The following is a 19767-nucleotide window of genomic DNA, read 5'->3' as shown; positions in this document are numbered from 1 at the left end:
ACTTTTTTCACACATCTTTTCTCTTTTTTTCAATTTTTAAATATATCTCCTTATTTTTCCTTCACCCCACCTATTTTGATAACATGTAAAAATTGAAAGAGAAAAAAAAATGTGTAAATAAGAAGAAAGTAACAAATTGAAAGTTAAAAGTGTAAAATTATTATTATTTTTTTTTAAATTATAATATTTTATAATTTTTTTTTAAAAAGAACGTGTACTTATAAAAAAAAAGAGGTATATATATCACGAGCCTTCCTCCACTCATACACACTGCCCAATCACACCATTGAACTAATGTGGCTGTGGCATCCATAAATAAATTACAAATAGGTCTGTTAAAATGGTTAACTAAAAAAGTTATAATTAATAAAATTAAATATGTAAATTAATTTAAAATATTCAAATAATATGAACTAACTCAAATCAAACTAATTACCTCTTCAATAATTGGTTTGTTCACCCAATTTTTTAATCAATTTTAATTTAAAAGCAACTACCAAAATTAATTAAATGACTAATTTACTTATTATTTTAATGTTTGAACATAAAAAAAACACGTTTTTCGTTACATATTAAATATTCTATATTTTGTTTAGATATTTCAAAATATTATATTATTCATAAAATTATTTTAAATTTAAATCAAAATAATTATTTTATTAATTATAGATTTTAAAACTTATTAATGTCGATTTTAATGAGATATTATAATCTAAATTTTATAATTTTAATTCATTTTAATTATCATAATTAATTATAATTACATCTTCTATAAATAGTGAGAATTAAATACCGTTATCATTTTCTACATGCATTAATGCTATCTTTTTCTTTGGGTTAAATTTTTTTAGTTATGTATCTTTAATCTATTACCTACTACCGAAGGTAGGGGTGGGCAAAAGAACTGAACTGAACTGAACTTATAAAAACTATACTGAACTTAAAAGTAGTTCATATGAACTGAACTAAACTAAATATTAGTTCAGACGAACTGAACTGAACTATTCTTTTGTGTCATTGAACTGAACTGAACTATACTATAAAAACTTGAACTGAACTGCAATTTAAACTGCACTAAACTGTTATGATATTTTGAATTGAACAATTTTGACTCATTAATCTATCAAAATAGGACACATTTGTCAACTTTACTTTATTTTCTATTTTATTTAAATTTTTCAAAGGAAAAAAATATAAAATTAAGTCAAACAAACTCAGTGAATTTTAAGCCTAAAAATAAGTAGTTCAACATAGCTCAATTGATCCGTTAAGTTCAACAAAATTGATATAATTTTTTTTCAAATCACTTTTTTTTTTTAAATTTTGGTTATTAGACTATCGAGCTAATCTATTAAGACATAACATGTTAAACATATTTAATTTTTATTCTTTTATAAAAATAGTCCAATTTTTATAATTCAGTTCAGTTTTTATAGTTCAGTACAGTTCAACTTTACAACAGTTCAATTCAGTTCAGTTTTTTTTAAACAGTTCAGTTCAGTTTTTTTTGCAAACAGTTCAGTTTTTTATAGTACAGTTCACCATCAGTTCAGTTCAGTTCAGCTTAGTTTAGTTTTTTTTGTCCACCCCTAACCGAAGGTCTGTGAATAAGTCTTTAGAACCATGCATTACGTCTTTATCAAGAGAGGTCGCTTTATTAGAGGAAATGCATATCTTCCATACTCTCCTAATTTGAGTTTACTTTCTCCAGCTCCCAGACTCTCTTTTTTTATTGTATCTTTCTTTCACGTATTTTAGTTTGTGCTATTATTCTCCATTAAAATAAATAAAAAAATCTCCGTGAAAAAATAAAATAATACAAGTTACTTTTTTTTTTGAGAGACACATGTTAATTGTTTCAAGCAATAAAATGTGACACATGTTAGTTGTTTGAAGCAGTTGGTGGGCGTAGGTGGAAATAAGCCCAATCCCGATGGATAAAAGTGAATCAGCAGCAGTCAGCCCCCACGCAAAGTTTTCTTCTGATTAAGTGGCACTCTCATCCATAACTAATTTTCTTATCTTCTTCCTCCTGAATTTTAGGTATAAACCAATGAATTAATCTCGAGATTTAACGCGATTACATATATAAGATAGGACTCGAATCCCTAACTTTACTTAAATATAAATTAATCTCTACTGCTAAATCATATGTTTAAAATTGTCAATCTATCATATCTTTTAAATTATTTTATTTTATTTTTATTTAATTAAATAAACAAATAATATAATATTATAAAAGATATGATTGATTATAAATGTAAAAAATAGATGATTAACTCTAAATAATTCAATAATGCTCCAAATTAAATTACATTTTAAAAATTCAAATACCATAAATCAACTTAAAAAAATTAAATAATTTAGACACAGATAAATTAAATAATTAAAAATGAATTTTAGGACCAAATTCAGCGTCATCAGAGAAAATCCACGAAAGGCATAAGCAGATACTAATAAATTAATCATATGCTTTATATAATGATATCGTAAAAGATTCAGTTCTTTTTGTGACTCGCCGCTTTGCAGTTTTGTGTCCCAACGTCGTTTTGTGGCTCTGCTCAGCGTTGCAGGATGAGGAAATCCACGGCCATCCTCTCTCATTTCAAATCAAAAATGAATCTCTCCGCTTCGCTTCGCTCCAATCAATTTCACCCTAATTTAAGGAATCTCACGACGCACAATCGCAACTCGGTCTTGTTTTCCCTTCTCTCTTCGCGTCGCTTTGCTTCCATTTCTCCTTCTGCATTCAAGGATCCTCTTCAGAATCAGGTACTTTCGTATCTCGCACTTTTCGGTATCTGCAATCGGATTTCCTTCTCTCCTCTGATACTTTTCATAAGAAAAAAAAATTGATTAAAAATAAATAAACTTGGAGTTTTTCAGATCGATAATAACCGGATAGTTTTGAGAAGAAAAAAAGTTGTTTACAATTAAACTGTTCTCCAAAGGATAGAGTTTTATTTTGTATTTTTTTTTATAAAAAAATAGTTGAAGTGAGAAATTGAAAACTGTCTCAAACACACTTTTAGTCTTTATATTTATAATTAAAAGAAAAAAGTACAGAAAATAAGAAATAGGGATACAATATTTTTATTGCAATTTTTTTTTAATTTTATTATAATTTTTTAATAAAAATTGCCACATTTTAATTCATTGACTAATATCTTAAAGATATAGTTAATGAAACTCTAATTTAAATTATTTTTTTAAACCTTATATATGTTTTTTTTTGGGTATATTTTATATACATATATTTTGTATCTTTTTAGTTTATATAATTACATAAATTTTTTTATTTTTTTCCATAGTAATTGATAAAGACTAAAATCACAAAAGCAATATATATAACGATTAAAATAAAATATTTTAACTATAAAAATAAAAAGTAATTAAAAGAATAGTTAAGCTATATAAATAAAAAGTTAACTCATGCACGCATTATTTGATAATTAATATTATTTTTTTAAAGAATAGTTAATATATTATCCCGTAATTATATTTCGCATAAGCTTTGGCATCAAATCAGAAATATACTCGAATAAGATTTGCGGATAAGGTTTTGGGCCTGGGCCAGGGCCCGTGTCCAAAAAAACCCTAGGCTAACGCTTTTATAAAGATCACACAGACATGTGTTAGACGCTGAATTTGTGAAACGAGGTATCTATGACGGTTCTCTTTGATTAGATGCAAAGCAAATCGAATAGTTGGAGAGAGTGAGTGTGTGAGAATCATAAGCAAGATCAGCTTCTTGATTGGAACTCGGTGAAACTAGAGTCCAGTCAATAATCCTTATTATCTTGCGATATTGAGTTTAACAGTGTCACTCGTCTGAATGTGATTTTTTCTGATCTTTCAGGCCCTTTATCACTGCAACATCTTTTTCTTTTGGTTGATTTGGATTTTCGTTTTGAAATTTCTATTATAATTGATTTGAGTTAATTTGGTGTCTTTCATGAGGCAAACGCACTCTGTCCCAAAACCTTGTGCAATGTTTTGAGGCAATTTCTTCGTTTGCTATAGTAACAGGCAAATGGCATTTCTTTAAACCGCGATCTTGGAATTTCTGTGGCGGGTTTTTGCCTATTGCCTATTGCCTACATTGTTTGGTTATATATTCTCTGGTTCTTGACTTCTTGTTTATTAAAGAACATGATCTTGTCCTGAAATCGGAAAAGTGCTGATGGCATTTTGAGACCCTTAATCGAGCCCTACTAGGGTTTTAAGGAATTATTTGTTTATCATAGTAAAATGAGATGGTACTTTCGAGCCTTGATGACAACAGATCTGGCTGCAAGAACTCTATGGGATGCTATGACGATGACCCTAATGTAAGCTATAGTATGAACTCTATGCGTGTAAAACTTGGGTGCCGTAATATAATGTACCTAAATTGAATTTAGGCGATTTATTGGACTTAGATTTTAAAAAATATTCTTAGTATGAAAAAGCTTTTGAATTTTAATAGATTTTATAGGCATATCATTTTTTAAATTTTTTTAAAACACTTTTAAAACCTAGATTTTATAAATTCAAATTTTAATGGATTTTTATTGATTTATATTATAAGACTTTAAAAGATTTTATGGTTTTCATATGGAAACATAAATTTATAATTATATAAGATTTAATAAAAAAACAAATAATAAAAAAAGCATATATATATATATATTTTGATAAATAATTGTCACTATTTTTTGATAAATAAGTAATTTTAATTTCTTAAAATTATATTAATTTTTTATGTATTGACACATTTTATTTTATGTGCTTGAATTTGAATATGTTTAAAATTATGAAGATTCATTTATTAATTCAATATTCATTTACTAATTCAATTGCAAATTCATTAGAATAACATTCTTTGAAAATAAAGTTATGTAATGTTACATATTAATACAAGAATTAAAAATATTAAATATCTTCTTATTCACATTTTTTAAAGATGTATGATATAAATTAAAAACTTCATTTTCATTTTGAGGGTCATTATTGTGATTTGTAAAGTCTTTTTAATATTGTTTCAAAATTTTATATTTCAGTATTATTTTTTATTAAAAATAAATAGTTAAATTTTAATAATTTAATAATAAATAATATTTAATAATACAAAAAATATTTTAAATATATAATAATTAAAAAGTAAATATGGATAAATTATACATTAATTGATAGATAAAACAAATAAGAGAAGAAGAAAAGATAAATGGGAGAAATGAATAAAATGAGAAAGAGAAGGAGGGAGAAAGAGGAGAAAGAAAGGTGCGAGACAAGAGAGAAGAAGAAAAGAGAAATAAATAAAAGAAAAGGAGAAAATGAGATAGAGAAGAAAATAAGAGAGAGAAGGAGAGAAAAGATTTAAGAGAGAAAAAAAAAAAGATAAAAAGAGTAGAAATAGAAGGGAAAAAAAGTCATGCAAAATCTTAAAAGTTTTTGTAAGATTGTTTGATAAGTGAATCACATGCAAATAATATTAAAAAGTTTCACAAAATACAATATTCAAAATAATCTATTGAAATCTCTATATTTAATATCAACAAACTTTTTTTTAAGTAAAAAAAAGATTTTAATTGAATACAACCATATTTTGTTGAACTGCTAAAAAATTTGTCTTAATTGAATATTATTATAAAAAATTTTGATTATCTTTATTGAATGTCACATGACTTTTATATTAAAAAAAATCTTAATTAAATATCACAAAACTTTTTTATAATAAAAAATCTTTTAAAATCTATTGAAATCCTAGTCTAATATACCCTCTAAATACGGAATTTTATTCATAATTGTAAACTTCAGAGTTGAGATGGTATACAGCTCGAATGGAGTTGCTCAATTGCTGTATTATTTTTTATTTTGTTTCATATCTGATTGCTAAATGATTTCTTTATTCATGATACAAAACTTGAATGGCAAGCTCAGTGCACTTATTTAGGTAATGTAAAATTGGGATGATTTACACCCGAAAAAAAACTGCAATATGAATTCTTTATTTTTGTGTAAATTCAGGATGTTGTATTTAATCCTTAATAACCCTTCATAGACTGCTGGATGAATCTTTTGTCAATGATTTTAAAATGAGATGGGATGCCTTGATGATGACACTAATGGAAACTGCACGATATGAACTATTTATTCATGATCTGGTGATATGTCTAATGACGCCCAAAATGCAACTGCGATGTGAATTATGTAATTCATGATATAAAGTTGGAGTAACTCGTAATGTAATTTTATATTCAAGATGTAATTTTTGGGATGGTATGTTAGAGTATTGATGAGCTTAAAATGTAAATTCAATTTGAATTCGAGTCTGATTCCCTAAATTCCCCTGAATTCAATTGTAGCATTCATAATGTAAATTCAAGAGGGCTAAGTTTGTGCTTTGATGATCACAAATGCAACTGTAATATGACTTGTTCATTCATAATCTAAAATTGTGATGATAGTATGGTTTGAGCCTTCATTTTCTAGATGCAGTGGCACCAAGAATTCTTTATTCATAATGTTAAATTCTGATGCGGGTTGAGTTTTAAGGAGGGAATATTAAAAAAAATGAAGAGTTAGAATAGTTTCAGTTTGGGTGTTAAACAACATGACTAAATATGTTCATATAATGATTAAGTACCATTATATCATTATGGTAGTTCAACTTTTCCTCCTATAATTAGAATGCGGTGCATTCTTGAATTATAGTGAACATCATGCGAAGCTATGTGTATGAACGTTTGCATCTAACTGCATATGGCAGGTCATGGATTTTCCTGGAGGACCAGTAGAATTCATCCCTGAAATGAGGTTTATATCTGAATCCTCTAAAGAGAGAATACCCTGCTATCGTGTCCTTGATGATAATGGGCAGCCAATTTTGGGCCATAACTTTGTGCAGGTTTTCACATCCTTGACCTACCATTTTATGATTTTTTAATTGTCTAGAGGGAAAGTGCATTGAAATGAAATTGACGAATATCAATAATATTAGGTCAGTGAGGAAGTTGCTCTTAAAATGTATACTGACATGGTTACTCTCCGATCTATGGACACTATCTTCTATGAAGCACAAAGGCAAGGCAGGATATCGTTTTATGTGACAGCAATTGGAGAGGAGGCTATCAATATTGCTTCAGCTGCAGCTCTTGCCATGGACGATGTCGTTTTCCCTCAGGTTTCAAACATGACACAAAGAAAATACTACTTTCTTTTTTTCTTTTTTCTTTTTTTGTAAGAAACAAGTTATAGTGTAAAATACACTTAAGCTTTTTCTTTTTTTCTTTTTATTTTTTTTATGAAAAGGACTAGAAATAGTAGTATTTTTGTACTTTTGATTTTATACAGAAACATATGAAAGAATTTCTCTTAGTATAAATTCCATTCTTTAGGAATTTATCCTCATAGTTTATCATATTTTTACTAATTGGATAGCTTGATTAGGGGTTGGAAAATGATTTAACAACAAATCTTGTTGCATGCAGTATAGGGAAGCGGGAGTCTTGTTATGGCGCGGTTTCACTCTGCAGGAATTTACAAACCAGTTATTTTCCAATAAAAATGATAATGGGAAAGGAAGGCAGATGCCAGCTCATTATGGATCCAAGAAGCACAATTACTTTACAGTCGCATCAACTATTGCGTAAGTAGTGAAAGATTTGATATTTCTCTTTCTATATATTTATCTATCAATACATGCTTCTTTGCACCATGATCATGAAAGTTACAAAATGCAAAATTTTCCTCGTTCTATAGTACACAAATTTCCCATGCCGTTGGAGCTGCTTATTCCTTAAAGATGGATAAAAAGGATGCATGTGCTGTCACTTACTTTGGTGATGGTGGATCAAGTGAGGTAAATTATACAATTACCATGACAGAATGGATTTAGACAAAGCATGGATCTAGAACTTAAACTCTGTTTTTGAAATTTTTGTATGGATTTTAGACAAATATCACTTCAGGCATTTGATATCTTAAGAAAAATGTTTTTGCTTGTCATGTTCTAATGCATTGTGTAATGACAGGGAGATTTCCACGCTGCTTTAAATTTTGCAGCAGTTACGGAGGCCCCAGTTATTTTTATATGCCGGAACAATGGATGGGCTATCAGTACTCCCATTTCTGATCAGTTTCGAAGTAATTTTTCTTTCTCTCTATGGAAATTTCTTCTGTTTGGTCATATCTTTAGCATTGTCTTGCAATATCTAATGGCATATTGTGTACTTTTTATTTGTTTATGCATAGGTGATGGTGTTGTTGTGAAAGGACAAGCCTATGGAGTCCGTAGCATCCGTGTAGATGGAAATGATGCCTTGGCCATTTATAGTGCTGTTCAAGCTGCTCGTCAAATGGCAGTTACTGAAGAGAGACCAATTCTAATAGAAGTAAAGTGATAACTTTCTAAGCCAAATCTTTGGGCATGTTTAAAGAAAAGCGGTAGTGTGGTCCAAAATCATGGTTTTTAACGGCAGTCAATGTTGTATCTGATTTTCTTTTCAGGCTCTTACATATAGAGTTGGACACCACACCACATCAGATGACTCTACCAAGTATCGTCCAGCAAATGAGATTGAATGGTGGAGAGTGGCACGTGATCCTGTGGCTAGATTTAGAAAGTGGATAGAAAATAATGGCTGGTGGAATGATATGGCTGAGTCAGAGCTTATAAACAATTTGAGACAACGGGTGAGATATACTTCTCTAAGAATTTCTTGGTTGATACTTCATTTGATACTAAATTACTAATTACTAATATATCATATAGCCTAACAAAATCCTGAGCAACTTGCTACTCTGACTGCTAATGAGTGCTATTAAGAAAATTAGGGAAAGGAAGAGAAAATCCTCAACGAAAGTGAACGAAAAAGGATGGATTGATGAGCTTAACCTTTTAGCAACCATTAACAACTTTACTGTATGCTATTAATAGTAACTACTCGTGATATCTACTTAATTGTCCTTAATGTTAATATGTGTTGTTTCACAATTATACCATGGTCTTTTACTAACCTAGATGTGGAGCATGATCCTTAGCTAGGTTGGGCATACATTTGTATTTTTTTTTTACAAGAGTATTTTGTAACCCAAAATTACAATGTTAGAAAGGTGTCTGAAAAATAAGTTGAAGTGTTGAGCTCCATAACAAAAATGAAAACAAAGTCAAAAGTCACTTCTGATTGTTTTTAGTTCTCTCTTGCCAGAGGAAACAATGGAGTGTAAATTACACCCCGACCCCGTTTAATATATCTAAAATGTTCTATGGAATATTTATATGGACATGGTTGGTAGCAAGTGGTTTTGATGGATTGATTTGTTGGTATTTAAGAACTTGGTTTGTTGACAATTGTGGGTGGATCTTGCAGTTTTAGATCATAATCATGAATACCAAGTATTCATTGGATTTGATATGATGGACTCTTGAAACAGTTATTCCTTGAATAATTACACGTGCCAAAAATACGTGACATAATGTATTTGTTAAACTTAGTTCGTTGGAACTTTAAAATAAATTGTACCCAAGATCTTGCACTTATATTGTCAAAATCATGAATCTTGGTTTGTGCAAGTATATTCTTTGAATTTGATGTAGGCAACTCTCAAAGTATGGTATGACTATAAACCTTTTGTTAAAAGCTTGAAGGTTTTTGGCTATATTTATTTTACTTATGTACCAAAGGTGAAAAGAGACAAGCTAGATAAAAAGTCAGAGGCTAAGACTTTTGTTGGCTATACCACAACTTCAAAGGCTTATAGAGTCTTTCAACCACAAATCGGTAAGCAGAGATGTTTATTTTGCTGAAGATAAAAAATGAATTTGGGAGAAAGATGAGCTGAAGCAATTCTCTGGTTTTTCTTTTGTAAAAGATGAAAAGGAAAATGTTGATGATCCTCCTATTAGAGGAACTAGATTGCTTTTGATATTTATGAAAGATGTAATGTTGATGTGTTAGAGTCTGAAAATTTTATAGAAGCACAACAGGATCTTAAGTGGATGGCTGCAATGCAAGAGGAGCTTAACATGATTGAGAAGAACCAAATTTGGGAATTGGTTTCTAGACCCCAACACAAAAATGTTATTGGTGTTAAATGGGTGTTTAGAACCAAATTCAATGCAGATGGTTCCATTAATAATCACAAGGTCAGACTTGTAGTGAAGGGATATGCTCAAGTATTTGGAGTTGATTTTTCTGAAACATTTTCTCTAGTGTCTTGACTTGATACAATTAGATATGTGCTTGCTTTGGCTGGAGAAAAATGTTGGAAGGTATTTCAGCTAGATGTGAAATATGCTTTTTTTAATGGTTATTTGCAAGAGGAGATATATGTTGAGCAACCTGAGGATTTTGCAATTAAAGGGCATGAAGACAAGGTTTCTTTGCTGAAAAAAGTCTTGTACGGGTTGAAGCAGGCTTCCAAGGTCTGATACAACAAGATCGATAAGTACTTGCTGAGCATTGACTTTAAAAGAAATCTCAATGAGTCAGTCCTCTATGTCAAATGCTTGAATTCTTAGATTTTAATTGTCTCTATATGTGGATGATCTTTTGGCAATAGGAAACAATAGTGTTAGTTGAAGAGTTTAAGAAAGATATGATGAAGGTCTTTGAAATGATAGATTGTGGAGAAATGACTTTCTTTCTCGGAATGGAAGTCAAACAAAATGAAATGGGGATTTTTATCAACCAGCAGAAATATGCAAAAGAGGTTTTGAAGAAGTTCTAGATGGAGAACGGTAAAATTGCAAGTACTCCAATGTTTCATAAGCTGAAGCTATACAAAGAGGAAGATGGTATAGAAGAGGTTAATAAGACTGATTTCAAAAGACTTGTTGGTTGTCTCATGTATCTTGTAGCAACAAGACCTAATATTTTGCATGTTGTAAGTGTTCTCTCAAGGTTCTTAATGGTGCAAGTGAGGTTCATCAAGCTACTAAATGTGTGCTTAGATATATCAAAGGAACTCTTGATTATAGAGTTTGGTTTAATTTTAATCAAGGATTTAATCTCCGTGGCTTCTATGAAAGATATTGTGGCACAATCAATTGCTAAAGCAGAGTTCATTACTGCTACTGTAGCTGTTAATTAAGCTTTGTGGGTGAGAAAAATTCTTCTTGACTTGCAAATAGTTCAAATAGATTCAACCAAGGTGTTCATAGATATAATCGAACAGCGATTGCAATCTCAAATAATTTAGTCTTTCATAGGAAGACTAAGTACTTTAATGTTAAACTCTACTTAGAGAAGTTCAAAAGCAAGGGGAAGTTGAATTACAGTATTGTAAGACAGAAGACCAGTTGGCAGACATCATTACAAAGTCACTTTTGAAAGGAAGGTTTGAGAACTTGAGACAGAAACTTGGAGTTTATAACTATTAATGCAAGGAGAAGTGTTGAGAAAATGAATCAATATGGTAGAATTTATTCAACTTTATGGTAGAATTTCTACTGTCATGGTTGTTATAAGTTATTATGAAAGTTTATGGATCATTACAAATTTATGGATAGTTGAATTTTTCATTATTTTCTGGTTGTAATTCTAATCCGAAAAGTATGGGTTTTCAGCCTTCAATCATAGTGTCTTCTCTAAATTCTCTCTTATTTCCAACACAGTTTAATAACCATAATTGTAATCGTATAACTGTTTTGAATTTGATTTAGGTGGCTCTGAAGAACATTATTCAATTGTTGTACTAACTCTGAATTTTCCTACCACAGCTTCTGCATACAATTCAAGTTGCAGAGAGTGTAGAAAAACCACCACTAGCTGATTCATTTACTGATGTTTATGATGTCCCTTCATCAAATCTCCGTGAACAAGAGCAATGGCTGAAGGAGATTGTAAGAAAACAACCACAAGAGTACCCAGCAAATATTTTAGTTTGACGTCAATACGCTTATACAGATTACATTGCTTCTAATAAAAAATGTCTTCAAACTTGTATTCTTCGTGTATGAATATTGCATGTGTATTTTGCTGTCCTGATTGTGCACTTCAATCGTGTATTTTCATTTTGGGTGTTGTTTAGCAGTTCCCTACCTACATAATTTGTTAATCGATTGGGTTGAAAGGCAATTCACCATGAGATTATAAAAAAAAAATTACATGTAAAATAAAAACTGCATACATGCCATTGAAGATTATGCTACCGAAGGAGATTAAGACCCCTTCTTTTTAGTGGATTTTTTTTAGTTATGTTATTAGTACAAAGTATTTACCAATTTTATTGATAATTAATCTTTGTTGAAGAACATGACTGATTATCTTTAGTAAAATTTTCTCTTTAAGCTAGGTTTTTTTTTTTCTATACATAAGACTCAAACTACTCAAACTAACAACTTGTTAGTTTTTGGAAACAATATCTTCGTTTAATTAGACCAGTCTAATATCGTTCGAACTAATAACTTGTTAGGTTTTTTGGGAGGATAATAACAAGATTAAGAAGATATTTTAAAAAAATCATGTAGAACAAAAATTCAAGGCATAAATAAGTTTTAGGTTTCTTAAATTTAAAGTAAATTTGCTTTTGTTCTGTCAAATTTAAAATTGATCTTTAGTTTCTATAATTTAAAAAGAATGTTTTAATCTCCCCATGTCTTAATAACATATCTAATGCCTATAGATTGATGTAATTATGTAACATCGGTTGAATTTAATTTGATATTTTTACCATAACAAAGATACAGATAGGTAAATTTTGTGAAATGGTATTTTACATGTTCAATAACAAAATTTGACCATAAGGGTTGAAACAAGACCTTTTAAAATTATATGAGTTAAAAATATCAACCTTAAATTTGAAAGATTAAAAATAAATTTATCTTAAATTTAAGAAATTAAAAATATATTTAAGTCTTTAAAAAAAAAATTGTAACTTTTTTTTTGTCTATTCTTCAAATCCAAGACCAATAATTAAGTTTAAAGAATTCCTTATTAGTTGATCTATATACTCATTGATTATTCTTATAGTTATTATAATCAACTTTTATATATTTAATATGAAGCGATATCGTATACAAGAGTTTTTTTAGATTTTTTTTAGATTTTTTTTAATAAGAAGATTTCTTAATTTTTTTTAACTTTTTATCTAATTCAATTTTATTTATTTATTATAATTATTTATAAATTCAATATTAATAATTTAAACAAATTAATAAATAAAAAATATTGTGCTATAATATAAATTATTTATCATAAATATAAAATATAATTTATATATTTTGAATATCTATTTAAATAAATTATATATATATATCTTATACATCATATACACACTAAAATAATGGCACTTAACATTATAGTATGCAACTTGGATAGTGAGACCCTTTCTCGATTGGATATTCATAATATATTTTTTTCTCTCCTTTATATGTGCATTTCACGTACTACATGCACCTCTCCATAATTAAAAAAATAATTTATCTTAAAAAAATTATATCAAATTACGTTGTATTTTACCTTTATTTAAATACTTAATCTTTTGAACGACATATCTCTTTTAATCTATTGTATCTATCTGTAAATTAATTTTTAATAATTTTTAAAGAAATTGTCAATGAATAGAATTAATCTAATATAATAATTTAATTACTCAATATAAATTTAAAATATAACTTATATATTTAAAGATACTTATTTTTATGAATTTTAAATATAATATATTTTTAAAATATGTAAAATATTTTAATCAGGTAGAAATGAATACTTGTCGACTGAAATATTAGTGTGTATAAATAGCATATATGTTGAAAGAGGTCAGAATCAGTCTTTTTAACTGATTTCAGTACCTCAAATATAATTACCCTCTCTCATATATTCTAAGCCTAAACTAAACTCCGAATTATTATATAAATAGATAAAGCAATATGATTCTAGCAAGATCTTTTAAACTCATTCAGGCGATACGGAGTGCACAAATTTATCCACAAACTTACGCTTCTCTATGCTCCAATGGTTGGTCATTCACGTAAAATATCAAATGATGAGCTTTCTTAAAATAGAGACCCTTCCCTTATGCCGTAGAATTGAACATATATTGGAGTGGAGAACCACCAAAACCAAACGAACCCCACTTCTTTTCTCTCTACCTTCCTCTCATATCCTAATTTCCATCAAACAAAGCAAAGCATAATTATCCTCCTTCTTACATTATTTTCCCTCTTTTTTCGTCTACTTCATATCCCTTCCCAGTTAATTCATCAATCCAATAAAACAAGAATTAAATCACGTATGTTCATTTTCATTCAGTATTTGCATGCATGCAAGCCTCATTAACAAACGACATTGGAACATGGTATATATGATCTCTGTGCCTTGGTAATTAAAGCCAGGTAATGCGTGTTTTGACACATGAAAGAGTCCTCTATTAGGATTTGCACATAAGAGAGGAAGTGAAAGGTTGTTGTTGTAACCTCAAGGGAGGTTCATATATAGGAAAACAAAAATGGGAGATAAAAGCAATAAAACGGATGAGTATATAGTATGCTATGCACCTACCATGATAACAACAAATGGGGTGTGGCAAGGAGACAACCCTTTGGATTATTCTCTACCTCTTTTCATCTTGCAAATGACTTTAGTTGTGGTTGCCACCCGCATATTCGTCTTCATTCTCAAGCCTTTTCGCCAGCCACGCGTTATTGCTGAAGTCTTGGTCAGTTTTTATTTCTACACCATCATCACAATTTTCATTTCATGTTAAAAATAAAAAAAAAGAGATTAAGGATGTGTTTCATTTCTATTTCCAAACACTGCTTTTAGTTTTCAAAGAAAACGGAAACTCACCAAATTGAAGCCTCACCACATGCAGCACCAACCAGATGATCTACACTCTTGAGCTAGAAATAAAAGAAAAGAATGAGAAAACATTTTCTAACTGTTTCTAATTTTTGGCTTTTAAAAGGATTAAACTTACATGCATTGTCATATGTTAGTATTGTTTTTTTTAATTAGAATCAAACTTCAATAATATATTATTTTTACTATTGGGATAAAACTATAATTTTAATTAAAAAACAATATCAACATCAAGAAACATAAAATTTAAATAGAATACTAAAATAAAAGTTTAATTCTGATTAAAAATAGTCAACAGTACCTATGACTAAGTTTTCTCCGTTTTAGAAACAATTTTAAAAACTTAATAGATTTCCCATAAGAAATTGAAGGTCGAATATGAAATTATAGTACAAAACAGTTCCCAGAACCAAAAGTGAGAAGGAAATAAAACAGCTCTAAAAGATTGAAATGTAATCACCTTGATATTGGTTGTTTGCTGATACATATATATTCTTGTTTTTGGAACTTGCATGGGTACAGGGTGGAGTAATGTTGGGTCCATCGGTGCTAGGTCAAAGCGAAGCATTTGCCAATGCAGTGTTTCCTCTAAGAAGTGTGATGATTATTGAAACAATGGCAAACATTGGTCTTCTCTATTTTCTCTTCTTGGTGGGGGTGGAGATGGACATAACAGTGATGCGCACTATGGGTAGAAAAGCTGTGGCTTCAGCAATTGCTGGCATGGTTTTGCCTTTCATCATTGGAGTAGCCTTCTCCTTCCTTTTGACCAGAGAATCTGACTCCAACATCAACCAAGGCACTTTCATCCTATTCCTTGGTGTTGCTCTTTCTGTCACTGCATTTCCTGTTCTTGCTAGGATCCTTGCAGAGCTTAAACTTGTCAACACTGAGTTGGGGAAGCTTGCTCTTTCAGCTGCACTCATCAATGATGTGTGTGCTTGGATTCTCTTGGCTTTGGCTATTGCTATGGCTGAGACTGAAACCACTTCATTGGCTTCTCTTTGGGTTCTATTGTCTAGTGCAGCGTTTGTGGCCTTTTGTGCTTATGTTGTTAGGCCAACAGCTATGTGGATAGTTAAGAAAACCCCTGAGGGAGAATCCTTCAGTGAGTTTTACATATCTCTTATTCTTGCTGGGGTCATGATCTCAGGCTTCATAACTGATGCCCTTGGAACTCATTCTGTTTTTGGAGCATTTGTGTTTGGTTTGTCAATCCCAAATGGGCCTCTCAGTTTTACCCTTGTGGAGAAGCTTGAGGACTTTGTTTCAGGCCTTCTGCTGCCTCTCTTTTTTGCCATCAGTGGGCTGAAAACTAACCTAGGGCTCATCCAAGGGACATACACCTGGGCAGTTCTTCTTCTGGTCATTTTTCTGGCTTGCATTGGTAAAATTGTTGGAACCATATTGGTTGCACTGTTCTATCAAATGCCAATGCATGAAGGAGCAGCTCTGGGTTTACTCATGAACACAAAAGGCCTTGTTGAAATGGTTGTTCTGAATGTTGGGAAGGACCAGAAGGTACTAATACCGACGTTTTACAAGAAAGTATTAAATGAAAAATAAAATGCATGTATAATATCTTTGGTTCGAGAAATTATTACATATTTTAAAATCATCATAATCTTGACCAATCTCTAAGTGACAAGTAATTGAATGTTATATGTCACGTGAAAGTTGATAGAGACTAATGTGATTTTTTTTTTGTTGTAATTTTGTTATTATTTTATTAATAATTAATTTTTATTGAAAAACTTGTTTGATCACTTTTAGTAAAATCTTCTTCCTTCAACCATATCTTTTTTTGGTCCATATAAAAATTGAACTTGAAGAATCAAGGTAGAGTTTCATTTTGACCAACAACTTTTAGATAAATGTGTAATAGTTGGTGACTAAGTTTATTTAAATACAAGGTAAAAATATTTATGAGAATTTCTATACCAAAAAGTATTTTTTTTTAATAGAGAAACTCTAAAAAAAAACACGTCTAAACCTGTATTCAAACAGTTTTTATCAAACAATTTCTCATTTACTACATAAAAGCATTCAAAACTTGATAAATAAATAAAAAAGGAGAACTGGTAGGAAAAAAATTGTGAGGAGAATTATGCTATTGACTCCCTTAATTCCTCTCTTTCTGAGTGATCCATACATATTGATTGTGTTCAGGTTTTTGACGAAGAATCATTTGCAGTCATGGTGGTTATAACCGTGATAATGACTGGAATCATCGTACCTGCCATATCAATCATTTACAAGCCATCAAGGAATTCCGTATACTACAAAAGAAGAACCATTGAGATATCAAAATCAGATGCTGAGTTCAGAGTCCTAATTTGTGTCCACACCCCTCGCAACGTGCCAACAATGATCAACCTCCTTGAAGCCTCAAACCCCACAAAGAACTCCCCAATATGTGTCTACGTTCTCCACTTGGTGGAACTCAGTGGCCGTACATCAGCCATGCTCATAGTCCACAACACTACAAAATCAGACCTTCCTGCACTCAACAGAACCGAGGCTCAATCAGACCACATAATCAAAGCCTTCGAAAACTACGAGCAACACGCTTCATTCATCTCAGTGCAGCCCTTAACAGCAATCTCCCCTTACTCCACCATGCATGAAGACATATGCAACTTGGCAGCAGATAAACGTGTGTCCCTCATAATAGTTCCTTTCCACAAGCAACAAACGGTGGATGGTGGCATGGAAGCCACAAACATGGCTTATAGAGCCATCAACCAGAATGTGCTTGCAAACGCACCTTGCTCAGTGGGGATTCTTGTTGATAGAAGCTTGAGTGGCTCAAACCGTTTGGCTGCAAACCAAATCTCTCACCATCTTGCTGTGTTGTTCTTTGGAGGACCAGATGATAGAGAGGCTTTGTGCTATGGTTGGAGAATGGTGGAACATCCAGGGATAAGCCTCACCATAATGAGGTTTATCCCAGGTGATCAAGCATCTGAGCCAGTGAAGCAACATAATGACACAGACCCTAACCCTGATGAACCTAGGGTTTTGACAGTGCAAACAGATAAGGATATTCAAAAGAACCTTGATGAGAAGCTCCTACATGAGTTTAGAATGACGTGTGGTGATGATGCTTCCGTTGAGTATGTTGAGAAGATGGTGAACAATGGGGAGGACACAGTGGCAGCAATAAGGGCAATGGATGACATTCATGACCTTTTCATTGTTGGAAGAGGCCAAGGGATGATTTCACCACTCACTGCAGGAATCACTGATTGGAGTGAGTGCCCTGAGATTGGTGCAATTGGGGACCTGCTTGCATCTTCAGACTTTGCAGCCACTGCTTCAGTGTTGGTGGTGCAGCAATATGTTGGGGAAGGTTCACATTATGATGGGTTGGAAACACCACATGGTGATGATTATATGGCTGGTCTTCAATCTACACCACCACCACCACATTAAGCGTTCAGTTCAAAACACTAGAGAGTTTTGATTCTGCAACCTTCCCGTTGTGTCATAACAAAATGCAGAAGATATTTTTTTTCTTTCTTTTGTTTATCTGTGTATCATTGGATCTTGTATTATGTCTTTTGGTGTAGTTGTTTTTTTGTTTATATGTAGCTTCTTCAACTCCTACAACAAATGTACATACAGTTGCATAAAATTATGTTAGCACATTTTTTTTTGTTGATATTGGATAAGTCTGTTAAAATTGAGAGTTTTGTTTGATATTTTGGAAGTCAAATATGTTAAATATGTTATTTTATGTTTTCAGGTGAGTAATCAATTTAGTTAACCTGTTAGTAGGTGAAATTGAGTGATATATAACTCATGTTGTGAGGGAATGATTTTGCTTGTTAGTGTTACTCATTTATTTTGCTAGTAACATTGTATTTTTACTCAAATGTAGTGTTTGCATGGTGAAAAATTTGAATGTGAAGGCATAATTTCATTCCAACTAAGAAGTTGTGTTTATCAATGTGTTAGAAATTGAAGAGGAGAAATTGAATAAAGATAAACATCATGATAAAATTTTATATCCAATCATCAAGAATATAAAAGCATGATTTGAGCATAAGAGTACATTTATCTATGTATTATTTTTTAATAGGAAATAATTAGATTACTTGATCTTTCAAGTCTTAATTCAAAATTTTTCTTATCTTCTCTAATGATGGGGTGTTGAAAAAGAACACGTATGTTAACATCTTATGAGGTTTTATGGAGTAAATTTTCACAAAAAAAAAAAGTTTTAATTTAATTTTATTAAAGGAACTCATGAGCGAATTTTTTTTCCTGTAGATAACATATTACCGAAAATCACATTAAGGATTAGAATATTCTACCTCTAAAACATGTTTTAAGAATTTCCATCGAAAAATCCTTGTTTGAATGAAAGAACATCATTTAATCACCAAGCATCAAAAGCATGGTGCCTTCTAGTTGGTCTCCACAAGCAACACATGAGCAAAGTTTGGTGCTAGTCACGTAGAAGACGAGAGTAATTTTGTAAGATGATACAAAACCTTAATTTTTGTTATTTGCAAAGTTAGCTAGGTTAGTACATCCTTTTATATGCTATTGGTTAATAACCTAATTTGCATCCAACAGAAATTATACAATATAAGCTCAATTTCATGTCCAATTTAATTAAATCATATTAACCTCTCTATATTAAACACAAATTTTTCTCTTACATAAGAGTATTTTTAACGATTTTTTAACGAAAGGGTTTATAGGGATTATTTTTAATTTCTTATCTAATTTAATTTTAATTAGTTATTATAATTATTTATTAATTAAATATTAATATCAATAAATAAAAATAATTTTTTGTTACAAAAAAATCATTTATCATAAATCTAAAATATAATTTATATATTTAAAAATATATATGCATACTAATTTTAAATATGATTTATATATTAAAACATAGTATTTATTTATATATAATTTATTATAAATTTTAATTATATATAATAAACATGCATATATATTATACAGGCTAAAA

General features: G+C 30.4%; 2 protein-coding genes across 4 annotated transcripts; both read left to right on the top strand.

Annotated features, from left to right (window-relative positions):
- Nucleotides 1-2488: 2488 nt before the first annotated feature.
- LOC109808045 (thiamine diphosphate-binding fold (THDP-binding) superfamily protein) lies at nt 2489-12182 on the top strand. Of its 3 annotated transcripts, none has more exons than XM_020370859.3 (9): nt 2489-2772; nt 6752-6889; nt 6983-7165; nt 7473-7630; nt 7744-7843; nt 8016-8127; nt 8236-8375; nt 8491-8676; nt 11705-12182. In XM_020370859.3, exons 1-9 carry the CDS (start codon nt 2575-2577, stop codon nt 11870-11872), a joined length of 1383 nt encoding a protein of 460 aa, XP_020226448.1. In that variant the 5' UTR covers nt 2489-2574; the 3' UTR covers nt 11873-12182. The 3 variants fall into 3 exon arrangements, with proteins under 3 accessions (XP_020226448.1, XP_020226449.1, XP_082932634.1); XM_020370860.3 differs by lacking the exon at nt 2489-2772 and adding an exon at nt 3487-4331; XM_083076508.1 differs by lacking the exon at nt 2489-2772 and having other exon boundaries at nt 6749-6889; nt 6988-7165.
- A 1662-nt stretch (nt 12183-13844) lies between these two features.
- LOC109807379 (cation/H(+) antiporter 15) lies at nt 13845-18447 on the top strand. Its single transcript, XM_020369897.3, has 3 exons — nt 13845-14640; nt 15306-16304; nt 16953-18447. Exons 1-3 carry the CDS (start codon nt 14431-14433, stop codon nt 18216-18218), a joined length of 2475 nt encoding a protein of 824 aa, XP_020225486.1. The 5' UTR covers nt 13845-14430; the 3' UTR covers nt 18219-18447.
- The last annotated feature ends 1320 nt before the right edge of the window (nt 18448-19767 follow it).

This window comes from Cajanus cajan, chromosome 6 (genome assembly GCF_000230855.2).
Source record: "Cajanus cajan strain Asha chromosome 6, NIPB_CcT2T_4, whole genome shotgun sequence".
NCBI lineage: Eukaryota > Viridiplantae > Streptophyta > Magnoliopsida > Fabales > Fabaceae > Cajanus > Cajanus cajan.
Note: the sequence above shows the minus strand (reverse complement) of the source record. Positions and strands in the feature narration are given on the sequence as shown.

Bases quoted from the DNA above. Each gene is read 5' to 3' on its own strand.
- LOC109808045 (XM_020370859.3), top strand. From the start codon at position 2,575: ATGAGGAAATCCACGGCCATCCTCTCTCATTTCAAATCAAAAATGAAT. The intron at 7,844-8,015 runs GTAAATTATACA...GTGTAATGACAG, and splicing joins GTGATGGTGGATCAAGTGAG to GGAGATTTCCACGCTGCTTT. The intron at 8,128-8,235 runs GTAATTTTTCTT...GTTTATGCATAG, and splicing joins CATTTCTGATCAGTTTCGAA to GTGATGGTGTTGTTGTGAAA.
- LOC109807379 (XM_020369897.3), top strand. From the start codon at position 14,431: ATGGGAGATAAAAGCAATAAAACGGATGAGTATATAGTATGCTATGCA. The intron at 14,641-15,305 runs GTCAGTTTTTAT...GCATGGGTACAG, and splicing joins GCGTTATTGCTGAAGTCTTG to GGTGGAGTAATGTTGGGTCC. The intron at 16,305-16,952 runs GTACTAATACCG...GATTGTGTTCAG, and splicing joins ATGTTGGGAAGGACCAGAAG to GTTTTTGACGAAGAATCATT.